Here is a 17604-nt window from a genome sequence, read left to right as displayed (position 1 = left end):
AGCCGAGATGGGGCACAAGGTGTCACCTTCGAAGCTTCAATTCTGTGTCCAGCAAGTGGTATACTTAGGACACTTGCTGTCCAAGAGGGGTAGGCAGTTGACACCCGACCGTATCCAGTTAATAGCGAGTCTTCCCCAGCCAAGAACCCAGAAGGAGGTACGTGCCTTCATCGGCCTTACTTCTTATTGTAGACAATGGATTCCCCAGTATGCATTTCTAGCCAAGCCACTGATACAGTTAACGACACAGGAGGCAGCCGTATCGACTGTCCTCCCTTGGACATCTGACCATACACTTAGTTTCAACGAGTTAAAGAAAGCCCTATGTCAAGCTCCAGTTCTAGCTACACCGAACTACAGTAAGCCTTTTACACTTTTCGTTACTGAACGCGAAGGTACAGCATTATCTGTCCTCACACAAGATCAAGCAGGTCAATACAAGCCCTGTGCTTATTTTTCGAGCACATTAGATCCAGTCGCCCAGGCGTTGCCTGCGTGCCTCAAGTCAGTTGCAGCCACAGCACTAGCTATCAGACAAAGTGATTCTATAGTTTTAGGACATTCCCTGACAGTACAAGTTCCACATTCAGTAGAAGTTCTTTTAAACCGAACACAAACTCAGCACTTGACAATTGCACGTTTAACAGGTTATGAATTGACACTGTTCCAGCCACACATAGAAATTAGACGCTGCAACGTCCTGAATCCTGCTACACTGTTACCATCAGTTAGTTCAAATCCAGACACACATGATTGTGTGGAAGTAGTTAACATTACGACAAAGCCAAGACAAGACCTGACAGACATTCCGTTACCAGATCCTGACCTGACACTTTATGTGGATGGTTCATGTATGAGAACTAGTACAGGAGAACTAGTCGCCGCGTATGCAGTGACTACTGACACTGAAGTTATTGAAACACACCGTATTGATACTCTGTCCGCTCAAGCAGCAGAGCTAGTTGCTCTGACACAAGCCTGTATACATGCCAAGAACCTGAAGGTTAATGTTTACACAGATTCACGTTACGCATTCGGAGTTGTACACGACTTCGGAGTGCTCTGGCAGGAGAGAGGTTTTATGACTTCTCATGGAACCAAGATTCAGCATGGTCTCCTTATTCAAGCCCTGTTAGATGCCATACATTTACCGACATCTATTGCTATCATGAAGTGCAAAGCACATACGAAAGTTACTGACATTATTTCCCAAGGTAATGATTTAGCAGACCGCACAGCCAAGCTTACAGCACAGACTCCAGACATTCCAGTCAATCTGACACATACTCCAGATCCGATTACATGCATGACAGTTAAGGACCCTACACAAGATGTCATAGATATCCAGTCACATGCTACTCCCGATGAAATCAAGAAATGGTCTGTACAAGGAGGGGTCCAGACAGATCAAGGATGGTTAACGAAGGGTAGAGCCACATGGTTTCTCCCCGATTCTATGGTTCAAGTCATTATCAATACCGCACATAGTCCAGCACATTTAGGAGAAAAAGCTATGTTAGACAGTATCCAGACCATTTGGTTCAACAAGCATTTACGAGCTGCAGCCAAGCAGAAAGTCCGTACCTGTATGATATGTTGTCAGTTTAATCCAGGTAAAAGTGTTCCGGTGGAACAAGGTGGTTTCCAGCCCCCTGACCACCCTTTTGAGGTCCTCCAGATGGATTATATTCAAATGGAGCGATGTCGAGGTTTCAAGTATGTCCTTGTAGTTGTATGCGCCTTGTCCAGATGGACAGAAGCATATCCAGTCCCAGATTACACAGCCGCGACCACTGCCAAGCAGTTGGTTCGTGAATTCTTCCCTAGATATGGACTCCCTAGAGTCGTATATTCTGATAACGGCCAGCCATTCTCATCTGAACTCATGAGACACGTTTCCCTGTTGTTAGGGTACCAGTGGAAGTTCCATTGTGTACGCCATCCAGAAGCAGCTGGACTAGTCGAAAGGCATAATCAGACTCTGAAAATCCGTATAGCAAAAGTATGTAAAGACAAGGGTGTGGATTGGTTAGTAGCTTTGCCAGTCGCTCTGTTTTACATGCGTATGGTCGCACATTCCAGATCAGGTCTGTCCCCGTATGAGGTCGTTTTCGGCCGCCCCCCTAACATGTGGGGTACTCCTAGACCCCGAAGTATTACCGATGTTTCATGTAATATGTTGACAGATTACCTAGCTTCCTTGATGTCTGCCCTCAACTCATGTCGTTCACAGGTTGCCGCCGCATTTCCAGACAATACTGAGGTGGCACCGCACGAGATCGTTCCAGGCTCCCTAGTGATGATCAGAAATTTTGACAGATCAAGTCCGCTGGAACCACGTTGGAAGGAGCCACGTCAGGTCCTCTTGACCACCCGAACTGCCGTCAAGTTGGAAGGCAGGAAGGGGTGGGTCCACCTTTCTCATGTAAAACTTTTCAAAGGACCGAAACCAGTCTTTAAAAACATTCCCAAGAACATTTCCCAGGATTCGAAGGATTGCCAGAACATTGTTTTAAAGGACTGTCCCGCACAAGACATTGTTACATTCCCTCCCTTGTTAGAGAAAACTCCGCAACAGGAGTATAAGTTAAAGCTCAGGTCTAATAAGTCAGCCAGTTTGATTGTATAAGTCCTCCCCTAGGTGAAACGGTTAGACTGTTTCTGACATGTATAAAATAGACCCCCATAGTGAGAGAGTCAGTCAAAGCTCAATCAAATGTATCGTTTTTCTGAGTTTCGTATTATTCATCAGCATAATGATTTCCTGCACCAGCTATGCTTTCTATCTGTGTTTTTCAGTTCCTCATGTAAATATGTCTGCTCATACTACAGTAGAGCACACGTTTAGTGATCTGCCTCCTCACGAATATGCATACCGCCTCGCTATGCGTAATAACACATTTATCCGTATGTTACATTATTCACACCAGACCAGCAATGCCACTAATTGTTGGGTGTGTGGTCGACTCCCCCCTTTCCAGACACCGAAGGGAGTTCTGCCACTCTTTCCTTATCCATTCTCACACAATGGTTCGTGTGGAGCATGGTCCACGTTAACGTCATCCTCAACAGATATGTCTTTTCTTAACAGTACATGTTTCCCAGACAAGCAAGGTTTCCCCCACAGAACAGGTTTAGATTTAGAAAATGAAGTATATAATTTAGGAAATTATTCGTCGAATTTCATGGTTCTGAATGTTCAGTCTGATACTACTCCAGACTCACCCGCTATTTCAGTACTACCAGTCAAAGGCGAATTATGTGTCCGTAGTTATGGTTCTGTACATATAGGTCATAGTGAATGTACTACTGTTATCCAGTATAGTGACAGTGGGAAATCTATTTTCAAAGCTTCACGTCATTCTTGTTTTATTTGTGGCCAAACTGCATATGTCCGTCTGCCCCTCGATTGGGAGGGAACCTGTTACATTGCTTTCCTACTGCCACCTGTTTTTTTAGCCCCACCTGACTATCATAGGAATTCTTTCTTAGTACACACTAGACACAAGAGAAATCTCCCGATTGTCGATTATACTGAAACTGCCGCAGAGCAATTCATTGATATAGATAAAGGTGTTTTCCCTTATTTAGGTACAGTTGTAAATAGTAAGCTTATTCGTAGGTTAACAAGAACCCTTGAAGCAGTAGTAGATGAGACTGCCTCCGCTCTAGGTAACTTAACTGAAGAGCAATCCTTTATGAGAATTGTCGTTTTACAGAATCGTCTCGTCCTTGACGTCATACTGGCCGATAGGGGCGGGGCCTGTAGAATTCTCGGATCCAGTTGTTGTATTTTCATTCCAAATAACGCGCCGTCTGTTTATTCAGCTATAACCAGACTCCATAAAATTGTCCATCTGTTACACCAAGATCCAGGCACCTGGACATGGTCCGGTTGGTTCTGGAATATAATTTCCGCATGGGGATGGAAAGTCCTGTCCTTCTTAGGTATTGCAGTAGCGATCATATTTAGCTGCTGCCTCTGTATACAATGTGGCCCTGCGATTTGCAGCATGTGTGCTACCTCTTGTATTCCTAGTCCCAAGCCCCGTTCTAAATCTCGTTCCAAGACAATTCGAGACGAGCAAATGGTACTGTATGAAATGATAGACGGTATCATGAATATTGATGTTTCCTGATGGAAACGTAGTGACAAGGAGGGAATGTGGAAAAGTAAATTTTGCCATGTTCTGTGTCCCTACGCCTCATCCATCATATGTTATGTGTGCATGATCAATATGCATATGTTATTCCCCATTTCTGATTAAAGACGCAATTACAGTTGTGTCCACCTCTAGTATGTTAGTTTCCAGTCCTCGTGAATACTACGAATATCAGGCCTATGTAAATAATGTTGCCACATTTCTCAGTGTGCACGTTATTCCATTATAAAGTCTCCGTTTCTAGGCCTCAAAAGGGCCCGGACCACAGATTCAGCTCCTGTTTTCTGAAAGCCTCGCTGAGGAGCGATACAGCCCCCACCTGTATCCTCGACCCTTCACTTACTTCCTGCCTTGCAGTGCCCGGTGCACCCCGGCTCTGCCTCTGAGTCTGCCAAAAGTATGTTATAGTTCCAGCTATCAGTTCAGTCCTCCTCCTCTGCATTCCTAAGCTACTGAACTGCATCAATAGTTTCCGTCATTGTCTAGCCTTCTCGTCTCCATGTTAGAGAAATACTGTATTTAATGGTCATTTAATATTCTTCACGCACTACATGTAGAATAATGCATGGTCCAGTCTTAGAATCAAGTTAGCTTTTCCCCTCATGACTTCTAGTTTATATCAACGTGTTCCCTAAACATTAGATACCAGATAGGGTTTAGGTACATGTCGCTCCGACCCTCCAGACTCTAGTCTCTGCTCCTAGCCCAGAGTTCGTAGCCCCCAGCTTCTCCTAGTAACACGTCATTGCTAGTTTCCGCGCACCATTAGGTTAGAGGTCCCGGCTCCTTAGGTAGCCCCCTCCTATGTGTCCGCCTATTCAGGACATATTCTGTTACGTTTTTGCATCACATGTCTAAGTAAACTCCCAGTTACACCCCTTATTTCTGTTATCTCTCGCGACTGCTACGCGTCACGCCTTCTACTCCACCTACTGTTACGCCTACTGCAATGTAATGCTATGTGTTTGCGCTATGTATATAAGTCAATGTTTTGTTATTGAATGTTAGCGCGCTCATCCCAGACCAAGCCCCGGCAGCTGCTGGGCCCCAGTTGTCCTGCTGGGCCCTGTCATTCTGTTCCTATGCAGGTTGTCCTGATCCTGTCCTTATGCTGTAATAAACCTGCAGAAACTCCTACTACCTCGAATCTTGACTCTTATTTATTGAGCTATCTGTTATGCTATAAGTCTAGTCAAAAATAGGGTATTATTTATTTATTTACCACAGGTAGAGTGAGGGCATGAGGGCGGTAGAGTAGTAGAGTGAGGGCGGTAGAGTGTGGGCGTGATTGCGGTAGAGTGTGGGCGTGAGGGCGGTAGAGTGAGGGCGGTATACTGAGGGCGGTAGAGTGAGGGCGGTAGAGTGAGGGCGGTAGAGTGAGGGCGGTAGAGTGAGGGCGGTAGAGTGAGGGCGGTAGAGTGAGGGCGGTAGAGTGAGGGCGGTAGAGTGAGGGCGGTAGAGTGAGGGCGGTAGAGTGAGGGCGGTAGAGTGAGGGTGGTAGAGTGAGGGCGGTAGAGTGAGGGCGGTAGAGTGAGGGCGGTAGAGTGAGGGCGGTAGAGTGAGGGCGTCAGGGCGGTAGAGTGGTAGAGTGAGGGCGGTAGAGTGAGGGTGGTAGAGTGATAGCGTGAGGGCGGTAGAGTGAGGGTGTAAGGGCAGTAGAGCGAGGGCGGTAGAGTGAGGGCGGTAGAGCGAGGGCTTGAGGGCAGTAGAGTGAGGGCAGTAGAGTGGTAGAGGGAGGGCTGTAGAGCGAGGGCGATAGTGTGGTAGAGCGAGGGCGATAGTGTGGTAGAGTGAGGGAGGTAGAGTGAGGGCGGTAGAGTGAGGGCGGTAGAGTGAGGGCGGTAGAGTGAGGGCGGTAGAGCGAGGGCGGTAGAGCGAGGGCGGTAGAGCGAGGGCGGTAGAGCGAGGGCGAAAGAGTGGTAGAGAGAGCGGTCAAGTCAAGTCAGGGACATTTGTATAGCGCACAAATCACATCCTGGGAGTCTCATGGCGCTGGTAGAGTGAGAGCGGTAGAGTGGTAGAGTGAGAGCGGTAGAGTGGTAGAGTGAGGGCTGTAGAGCGGTAGAGTGAGAGCGGTAGAGTGGTAGAGTGAAAGCGGTAGAGTGGTAGAGTGAGGGCGGTAGAGCGAGGGCGGTAGAGCGAGGGCGGTAGAGCGAGGGCGGTAGAGCGAGGGCGGTAGAGCGAGGGCGTGAGGGCGGTAGAGGGAGGGCGTGAGGGCGGTAGAGGGAGGGCGTGAGGGCGGTAGAGTGAGGGAGGTAGAGTGGTAGAGTGAGGGAGGTAGAGCGAGGGCGGTAAAGTGGTAGAGTGAGGGGGGTAGAGCGAGGGCGGTAGAGTTAGGGCGGTAGAGTGGTAGATGAGGGCGGTAGAGTGGTAGATGAGGGCGGTAGAGTGATGTAAACCTTGAACCACTCAGTCTCTTGCAATAAGCTAGTCATCCAGTTTGTGAAGTCATTCCTCTACACCCCAATACATAAAGGCATGTTCCCCCTCCCGACCACAAACTCCAATAGGTAACTTCATGATGGTGTACTTTTTACCAGAGGTTCTATTTGACATGAGTGCACATGTTGGGTAGCAACTGCTATTTTTTCTATGCACCCTCCATTTTGTACATTAAACAGATCTGGATAACATTTCTACTCTACTATGCGCAATATCTTATTAACAATAGACAATTTGTAAAAAATAAAAAAGGTCACTGAAATGACAGACCCCCTGACTACAGTTAAAAACACCTTTCTTGCAAACCTAGCTTGAGAAAAAAATAAACTGAGCATTGAACCACTAGTCAACATTATTGAAGGTCCAATTCCATGACGCAGAGGAGACAATGTCTGTCTGGGTTAACTTTACAAGCAAGCATGAGATGAGGTAAGAGAAAAACAACTGAAAGGGAAACCAATAAAACATGTGTTTTGTTTCAGAACATACTAGCAATAATTTGCCAAATTGATAGAACAACACAACAGGTATGAAAACCTGATTCGTCTGACAGCAATAAAAAAAAACTCATTAAGATGGAGCTTGGTATACAGCTGCAGGATAAAGACTTTCAGGTGGGGGCGTTAAATATTAGACTGCAGAAAATAAATTCCAACTAAATGTTCGTGCCCTTATGAAGATGAAAGGCGTGGAAGCCCTTGTGTCACTCTCCTAAGTGTTACATTCAAATAATGAGCCGTTCCTCCTTATCTGCAACGTAACTGGAGAATGTGAAGTGACTCAATACCGTGAAACCCACCTCTGAGAATAAATGAGCATACGGGTGGCATTGAGTAGCGCCTTCAATGTCTTGCATGTATCTACAATAATAATGCGTTGAAAAATACTTTCTTCAATTGCATTCTTTGTTGAGAAATCTGTTTTTCAACTAAAACGCATTATGTTCGCCGGAGGCACAGTGCTGGTTGGCAAACAAAGTGCTTTCATACAGAGATGATTCAAAAAGGGGGGTGGTGATGGACAGAGTATCTGAATTAAGCAGAACACTCCTACCCAGTCAAAAGATCAGGGCTTAATCCATCACCGTTTTTTAGCTCACTGCACCATCCCAGTTTAGAACCTGGCTACATGCAAATTAGTCTGTCCCTGGCCCAGTGCATCATGGGAACAGGGCAGACCAAACTACCAAGCCAATTCTTTACTGGAAAGGAAACAAGCTTCCGGGTACCGGTTTCTGGCATTACAGCCGTCTTCGGCCCGGCTTGCTTGAATCCTGATGGTGCAGTGAGCAAGGGACTCACATCTGAGCATACCCTTCCACACTTGTGGTGGCCAAAACGATTCAAAAAGGGGGGTGGTAGCTTGTCTCCTTTCTGGTGAAGAATTGGCTTGGTAGTTTGGTCTGCCCTGTTCCCATGATGCACTGGGCCAGGGACAGACTAATTTGCATATAGCCAGGTTCTGAGCTGGGATGGGGCAGTGAGATAAATAACGGTGATGGATCACGCCCTGATCTTTGGACTGGGTAAGAGTGGTCTGCTTGATTCAGACACTCTGTTCATCACCACCCCCTTTTCTGTATCGTTTTTGGCCACTGTGGGTGTGGCGGGGTATACTCAGACATGAGTCCCTTTCTCACTGCTCCATCAGGATTCAAGCAAGCCGGGCCGAAGAGGCTGAAATGCCAGAAACCGGTCCCCGGTAGCTTGTCTCCTTTCTGGTGAAGAATTGGCTAGGTAGTTTGGTCTGCCCTGTTCCCATGATGCACTGGGCCAGGGACAGACTAATTTGCATATAGCCAGGTTCTGAGCTGGGATGGGGCAGTGAGATAAATAACGGTGATGGATCAAGCCCTGATCTTTGGACTGGGTAAGAGTGGTCTGCTTGATTCAGACACTCTGTTCATCACCACCCCCTTTTCTGTATCGTTCATACAGAGATGAACACAGGCCGGATGTAATCCGTAGACGAGACGGATTTGGAGACGTCCCGGGTGTGCATATTTAATGTAAACTCCAAGAGCACACATGGCGACGGCAGATAGTATCTGAAATCCGTGCGGAAGCGCTGACGGAAGGATGAAAGCCAGCGGAGCAAGGTCCTGGAAAACAGGCAAAGGGACATCTGTGGGTCTGCCTGGGACTGTCTGCCAGGCCAAGAATCGCAACAGGGCCAACCAGGCAGCATTTTCACAGCATTTGAACGAAGTGTGAATTGTCACCGAGAGAATGTGAAATGGAGTGGTTTGCGAGCAGTGGTGTGCGCCTGGGAGGCTATGGTGGGGGAAGAGGCTGGGCAGGCAGGAGGAAAGTGGAGGAAGATGGGAAGAGAGGGCGGTAGAGTGAAGAAATACAGGACGAAGCAGAGAAGGTGGAGGGGGTAAATGGAGAGGCAAATAGTTCAGCAAGGGACGAGTGGTGGAGAAAAGGAGAACAGACAGGGAGACATGGGAGGGAGACAGTCTGCCCAGGAGCGAGACAGATTATTCACGTGAGTGGGGTCAAATATTAAGCAGCACAGAAATGTGGGAGAGGTGAGAAGGGACTTATGAAGGAGGAAGAGAGAGGGAGCTAGAGGCGGGGACTGAAAGTTACAGAGTAACGGGGGGGTGGAAAGGGAAAGAGGGGGCAGCACGTGTGCTTGCTAAAGATCCAGCAGAAAGATAGAGCACCAGAGAAGACCACCGGCTGCTCGGGGGCGGAGCGGATCCCTTTGAAGTGCTGCTGGCAGCACCACGCTGGGGAAGCAACAGATGGCTGGCTTTGATGTGGTGATGCGAGGCAGGCAGGCAGGCGGATAGAAGCGCGTGCAAGGGACACATGCACCTCTGGAAATCCACATTTTTTGAGAGTTTAGTTTAGCTCTTAGTTTAGCCCCAATAGTCTAGAGCTATTAATTCCTGCGGAATTTAATAGTCGAGACCTAAAAATGAAGTAAATATTCTGATTAGAAGTCGCTCTCTAGATGTTGCGGTCCAGAGCTTTTGGGCCCACAATGCAGCAAATTTGGCAGCCGTTCAAGATACCAAGACCTCTCTGGAACTTAAAATTGACTTGGTCAAGAGGTGAGTATCCTACGGGCTGATCACAAGAAACTGGCAGAGAGAGTTGAGGTTGCGGAACACACCCTCATTCAGATATCGCTACTGGTGGAGGGGGTGGCAATGATCGCCTCGAGAAGCTGCTAGCGGATAATGTGGCCATGACGGCGAAACTGGATGATTTGGAGGGCCACTCCAGCCGTGATAACATTCGGTTGGTGGAGGGAGGGGTTTTTGGCCGAATGATATGTTGAGAACTGGTTGGGCTCGTGGCGCTAGAGGGGCATCCATCAAAGTGGTTTACTGTGGAGCGGGCACACAGGGTGCCAAGTGGCCTCCGGTCATGGGTGTCACCCTACCCTCCAGGGGCCATTGTGGAGCAACTCCTGAACATTTGTGACAGGGATCATATCCTGCAGGTGGCTAGGGCTCAAAAACCTTGGCAGCAGGACCGTGGTTCAGTCAACATTTATCTTGACCATACTACGAGGGTTCAGAGATAGAGAGTCTTTTATTGAGATTAGGAGGCAACTGAGGTCTTAAATATTTGCTGTTGTTCCCTGCCTGAATCTGTGCTATGGATTCAGAAGGCTCTCATTTTTTTTGGAACGGCCGTGGAAGCCAGGGACTGGCTAGATACTAGGAGGCTAAGAGGCACCCAGTGCCAGCTCGTCACTTACTCACAATATACCACAATTTCCCAGCAAATCTGATGCTCCTACCCCGGAGCCTTTTTTTGACACGTGCTTGGTTTTACTTTTGTGTTAAAATCTTACTTTTGACTCGATTTTTTTTACTTATCCTCTACCACTCTTCAATTTTGTTAACCCTCTTTGCTCCCTGGGTTCTGCTGTTTCATTTTTTAGGTATGGTACTTTAATTATGGTTATTGTAGAAAAAAAGGTAAAAGGGCTACTGCAACTCCCTTGATTTTTCTGGCTTCCAAAAATCTGTCAAACGTCAATCAATTTGTTATTTGGGGTGTTTAACATTTCTTCAATTTGGTGTTTGATTTGGTGACCACTGGACGAATTTCTAAAGGAATCAGTCAGTGACCCACACTATATAACAATATAAGTAAAGATTAACCAATATAAATCAAAATGTAAACACTGGGAATGCAGAAATGTTGGAGAACTATATCTACTAAAGAATATTTAAATTGGTTTTCGTGATGTCCCCTTTTACTCTTCATTTCCTGTTACCGCCTCACTTTAGGTTTAAATCTTTTTTTATTTATGTATTTTGTTTATCTCTCCCTCAATTACTTTTCTAAAACACAACATAGTATCTTGTAGAACATAAAAGGTGCGTTATATATAGGTAGTTAGTATGTATAAGCACTCTGCATATTACTCACTGCGCAAGACTAAGACTACATCCTACACATACTCCAGGCAAGGCAGTAGTACATGTGAGAAGGCTAAGCCAGTCAGTCAGTCAAACAAGCTTTATTCGACATAGTCATAAAAAGCATTACAGATAAAAAAGTATAGAAGGCTAAGCCATTTGCCCAGTGCACACACAACAGTGGTAGTGGGCAGAGACTTGTAGTAGAGGGTAATGCAGGGGAGGGAACAGGGCTTCCTGCTAAATGCCTAAAACTGTGGGTACAGCAGTTTTTAACAAATTATTAAAAGAGCCAGGGAATTCACAGTGAAGGGCAGATACGGTAATGATCCAAAACCTAATAACCTATTAAATCTGCTAAGTATGGTGATCAATGCAATCATAATCCATGATAACCAATAATAATGCACCTTGCTCGAGTAAGCTGGAAGTTTTTGGATTCACAATCTCAAAACAGTAATCTTAAATCAGTAGAATATTTATTAAAATATCTGACCGCCTCCAATGGCACTTGTAAAAAAGGAAAATATTTCAAGCAATAAACTACAGCATAAATTAATGGACATGAAATCTTCACATTTGGCATTTTAATGAAGTACATTCAACCCTAAACTCTTCAAACAAACTTATGACACAACAAGCTAATAATACCATGGGTAAATCTGATTTTCAATATAACATTGAAAAACTTAGTAGACTTTCCTTATAAGCTATCTTTCTCTTATTTGCTTTCACTGAATTTTACTTGATTTCTGGTGAAGTAAGAGAGACTGTTTAAAGTGATTCTTTGCTAGAATATCTTTATTAAATGAAATAATTATGTTGCTAGATTTGTCTAATTTGACTAAAACAGGAAAAGGTAATAATACAAGTTAATGAGAAGACAAATGTGTTACCTCATCAATGTTGCAGCCATTTTCCTTGCAAAGGATCTCAAAAACATCATCATTCTCCTCTTGCTTTGACACATGCGTATTTCTACTCCGACTTCGCCGAGAACTCCGTTCTGGTGTTTTATCTGGTTTTCCACTAATAGCAGATTCTATATGAGAAGAAAAACAAAAAAAGAAAGACAATTGTTGGAAAAGTGTTTTCTCACATAATACGTCTTCCTTTGTGATGTATTCCTATAGGTTCTGTATCGATCCCCCTATTCCTGACCCTATTCTGGTTAACAAACTAACAAGTTAACTAGCAGCCATCCCATGAGGCAGAAAACCCCCATGATGCAGGAACCGTTATCTGATAAAGCCACACTACGGCACAGGAGCGTGTTATCTGATTAGGTCATAACGCTTGCCATCTAATTAGACAAGCGATATTCCTCCAGCCCCTGATAAGGCATACGGAGTTCTCAAAACAAATCAAACCTATGACAACCTGGGAAAAACCCTGCGGCCATTGTTTTGATTTCACCGAGAACTTCAGCAAAAGAATGTGCTAACGACCTGGTCGTATGACATCCTTATTGACGTATCTATGTCCATCCTTACGTCAATCTCGGCACCTTAAAGGTATAAATATTACCGATATTGCCCTATGCAAAGACACGCGGTGGTGACGAGGACGGAGCAGCCAAACTTGTCGAAGCCCAGAGCAGAGCAGACCCCGCTGGCGCAGCCCCGCCTTCCTGACGCGCTGAGAACGAGAAGCCGTTTTTCTCCTGCCGAGAAATCCAGCTCCGGCGCTTCCGGGTAGCCCTCGCAGGCAGCCTGGAATATCGAGACCAGAGACGAGATATACCATCCCTCATCCATCCTAGATTCCAGGTACAGAACTGAATAACCCCTCGCAGAGAATTCTTTAGTCAGTCACTTGGCAAAACAAACTTAACTTAAACTGTAACTTTCTATTCCCGCCCACGCATTAGACTTAGGTCAGGTACACGGGGTAGGCGTAGTTAGAAACACCAGTTGAGTACGATTAGTCAAATGTATATGTGTATGTAATATATCTTATTCATTTTAAACCTTCATATGGCCTAGAAACCATATCAATGTTTTTACAGTATTATTTTATACTTCTGCTTTTAATGTATGCACTTTACTTAACCATAAGTATTGCAATAATATCGATCCATTTCTCTTGTACGAGAAAAGAGACTGATCAATAAATAACATCTTTTATTGAACACGCCCGTCTCTTCCTTTTCTCTACAATCTGATGAGACTAAGAATGCACGTACTGACTGAGTAAAATAAATTGCCTTTTGTTTTCACACGACTCTCGAGATACACTCTTGATTAGGGGAGAGCAAAGTTGTCATGTTCTATGGTTGTCAGAAACTAAATCCCTTCTTGTCTATCCAGGGAGGTTCAACTCCTCCTTGCCTATTCGAGAAAGTTTCTAGTGAACTCTGAGCTAGCTGGCAAACCCAAAACTTTAAGTCTAATATCGACAGTAGTAGACCTAGTTAACGTCTGGTCTAGGCCTATACTATTGAAGGTATTATTCCAATGCGCAGAGCCTATTGGGATAATAGGAACTACACTACATGGCGCCCAACGCGTTTGGAAGGGCGATAAAACTAACGTAAGACATTTAGAGTAACTCAGTCGTGCTTTCTCACTCAGACCCCTTTTTCCATAATACTCCAAAGACGTCTGGAGTGGGCGAAAGGTAATATCCGCCAAACCTCGCAGGAGGAAACTCCTATGTATGGTACTTGGTTTAGTCAACGTTGAAGGATAAACCGTTCCAAAATATTGTGCATCTAATCTTTGTTTCCATAAGAAACCTGATCTGCAAACAAACAAAATAACCTTCTGGACAGTACAATGTCAGACAGTGAAGGAGAAAGAGAGGCAGTTAGATTAGCAACTGAACTCACAGCAGCTGATGCTGCACTGCTAGACGCAGACCAGGATATAATACTCATCCCGGTCATTAAGAGGAAATCTATAACGTTAAAACTTATAGAAAATGGACTGACACCTAGAGGTGGTACAGTCATATTCGTAATTGAGGCACACGAATATCGGCAGACAGAGGTATACTATTCATGGATACATTTTCCAGCAGCAAATGCTGTAACAAAGTACTTCCACTATTACAAAGTAGAGGAACCTCCTGGAGAGTACACTCCTTTCGAGGAGGTGGAAGTACCACTTAAATTTCAAGAGCATTTGCTCTTATTTAATGGCGCCCTAAAACACAATAATCACATCACCAGGCTCGGTCCTTTAGGTAGACCAGGAGCAACGTGGCCGGTCCTAGCCGGATACACACCACATCCAGACATCAATGGGATGTCTGCAGCAGAGCTGTTAACACAGCTAAAACAATTAATAAAGATACATAGACAATTAGTCCAATATGTGATGCGGACTTCAACAATTCAACCAGCAATTAAAATTCCACAGCTGACCCCTCACCAGGGGAACACAAATAAAATTACACCACAGAACATACAATCCTGCCTAGGTAAAGTACCAGCTAAACTGGAACAAATACCATTCTGGTTAGCACAAAAAATCACCCAAATAGAGGCGGTGTTTCCAGACACCACCCCGTTAGAAAAACACAGGATTCTGACTATCTGTCTTCCAATGGGAATCGCACCACACATTGAGGACTGTGACACTTGGGGTACAGTCTTTGCTTCCATCTACACAAAAACGCACGGTGTTCCATCCATTTCGGTAATACCAGATGTGCTAAAACAAATTCAAGACGAATATGGTCCAGAGCCCGCTTTAACTCTTGGTATGAAATTACTAAAAGACTTCAAGCAGGTCTCGGCTATATTATTAGCCAACATAAAGGGAGAAGCAGCAAACGTGGCGATCCGCCAGAGGTTAAAGGAGACCGATATAGCAGACCAACCAGCTGAAATTGCCAGAATCATAGAAAAATCCTATGAGGAACTAGGTAGAGACAGTTTAGGTGGAATACCAGTAAAACCACAACTGATTGAAAGTCCTGAAAAAATATTTTTTAATAATAACTCAACATCACAAAAAAAGAGCTGGGATGGAAACAAACAATCCAATCCTAAAGAAAAGAGATTCCAGTCCAGAGGAAGGTCTCCTCGGCGGAGAGAAAAATCTCCGAACCAAAGACACAGGTCACCCCAAAGTGACCCCTCTGGGAAAAGATATAACCTTAGAAATAGGGATAATATAAAGGTGCCTGATAGATATCAAGACATTGATACACGTCCCTCTCAATCTTTTCAGACTTCCTCGCAGAAATCGGAAAGAAGAGGACGATCAGAACAAAGAGAAGAGCACGCCAAGTCCAAAGACAAGGAACCTGCTCAGCTAAAAAAGAAATTACAATTTCCAAAAAAGAAGGTAGCTAGTATCAAGGTAGTCAACAATGCCGAGAATACTGAGGACACAACTGAAAAACGGAGAATGGGCTCAGACAATGCTAGACAGCGCAGCAGAAGTGAGCATAGCTCGCAAAGTCCTTATGAATCATCTGGAGACAGTGGACACGAATGAATATCTTCAAGTGGAAACTGCAGACACCAGAGTTAGCAAACCTCACAAAATATATGAAATAACTTTACGTATAGAGGGGGATAAGACTAGAAAAATAAGGGGACTATTTTGGGATAATCTCTCCAAGGGCTATGACATCCTTCTAGCTGAAAAAGACTGGCCACCAGAGTTTGTCAGGGAGTGCCCTCATGGCGAAGAAATAATTATGCCTGCCTTCTCAAATAACATCCCAATTCATAAAAAATACACACTTGCTAGAAAGTGGGCAGTAGCCCTAGCTCCTGCTTTATATAAAAATCACGTAGGATGGGATGAGGACTCTCCTCCTCACAAAATCCAGTTAAAATCACAACCTACTGCACAGAGACAGTACCCAATTAAGCAAGAAGCTAAAAAACAGGCAAAAGAAATCCTAGATCAGCTAGAATACCAGGGGGTGATTGAAACTTGCACCTCACAAATGAACAACCCTTTGTTTCCGGTCTCCAAACCAGACAATTCATATCGTCTAGTTTTGGATTACCGACACCTTAACTCATGTTGCAAAACTTTTGCAGTGCAAAACTCGCATAGTGCTGCACTAATGAATAACATAGTGCGCAAAAAATACAAAACAACATTAGACATCTCTAATGGATTCTTTTGTCAAAACATAGCACCAGAGAGCAGATATTTGTCTGCATTCTCAATAAATGGCACTCAAAAACAATTCTGTCGGTTAGCCCAGGGGTACAAGAACAGCCCGGGAGTATTCTCAGCGAGAGTAACAGAATTACTACAAACATATGACGACGAAGCATTATCATATGTCGACGACATATACTTAACAGATGATGACTTGGAGACTCACTTGAAGAGAGTGAACACCATAATACTTGGGTTCGCAGCAGAGGGTTACAAATTCAACTTTAAAAAATCCAGAATTGCCCATCTGACAGTCCTGTTCTTAGGATATGAATTATCAAGTGAAGGCAAAAGCCTGGCTGACAATTTCCTAGAGAAATGTGCCGTACTCCAAGCACCTAGAACACTAAAAAACCTACAGTCAATTCTAGGCTTCCTAAATTTCGGAAGAACATACATTGCAAATTACGCAGAAAGGGTCAAACCCCTTTATGATCTAATAAAACCAGATTTTAAAAGAACCAATTGGACTCAAATACACACAGAAATTCTGAGATCCTTACAAACAGACATGCTAATTAAAACTAAATTAGAAACACGTGACAACACACGCAATCTTGTGATTCGAGTCATCCCAGGAAGATGCGGATTCACATACCTGACCTCTAATGAGGGAGAAAAGGTACCAATTGCATTCAAATCACACTTGTACACAGAAGCTGAACAGAAATTCAGCATTAAAGAAAAAATTGTTCATGCAGTTCAAACCGCGATAGCTAGAGAAAAAGATCAAGCTGACGGTAGACGTATCACAGTCAGAACAGCAGAATCAGCCTTTGAGGCATTAACAACACCGTGTAATTTACCAACAACAACATTGAATCCGAAATGGATACAATGGGTGAATTCCATTACAACGGACAAAGTATACTACTAATTTGATCCAGAACTAGAGGAATTAAAAAATCTAGAATATGAAAGAACATTCCCACTGCCTATCGACATTCTGCCCTTACGACAATACGCATGTGTAATCTATACAGACGGACATGCTCAACCCTCCGTTTGGGGAAAACAAGCATACAACCCCACATGTGAGATTACAAAAGAAGTATGGCGCGGAGGTAAACTAAGACCTCTATTAACAAAAACACACTCAGTAGAAACTAATTCAGAACAACAGACTGAAATAATAGCATTGAAAATGGCGCTAGATAATGCGGATCGCGAATTCCCGACACTTATAGTGTCCGATTCATATTACTGCGTCAAATCATATAACAACGATTTGCAGACATGGATTCAAAACGGTTACAAAGCTGACACAGGTGCAACAATAAAGCAGAAACTGCTCTGGGAACAAATAGTTCTTTTACAGAAAGAACTACCAAAGACTCACGTGATACATACACTGAGTCATCAACGTGATGGCGTTCACATTGCAGGGAATTCATTGGCTGATGAGGCCGCGAAAGCAGCTGTGCAAACGGCTTCCGTAGCTGCCATCACACTGTCAAAAACAAAAATAGACAGCGAA

The 17604-nt window shown here is 44.5% G+C and overlaps 1 protein-coding gene across 1 annotated transcript in view; it reads right to left on the bottom strand.

The window, feature by feature from the left end:
* RB1 (RB transcriptional corepressor 1) overlaps positions 1–17604 on the bottom strand; it is a 1127005-nt gene that overhangs the window by 936771 nt on the left and 172630 nt on the right. Inside the window, exon 8 of the mRNA XM_078657333.1 lies at positions 11892–12037. Coding sequence (XP_078513459.1) covers positions 11892–12037 — 146 coding nt within the window. The remainder of the gene's footprint in view (positions 1–11891; positions 12038–17604) is intronic.

The sequence above is a fragment of the Lissotriton helveticus genome, chromosome 8 (genome assembly GCF_964261635.1).
Source record: "Lissotriton helveticus chromosome 8, aLisHel1.1, whole genome shotgun sequence".
Lineage (NCBI taxonomy): Eukaryota > Metazoa > Chordata > Amphibia > Caudata > Salamandridae > Lissotriton > Lissotriton helveticus.
The sequence above is the reverse complement of the archived record's forward strand: the minus strand, read 5'-3'. Positions and strand labels throughout refer to the sequence as shown.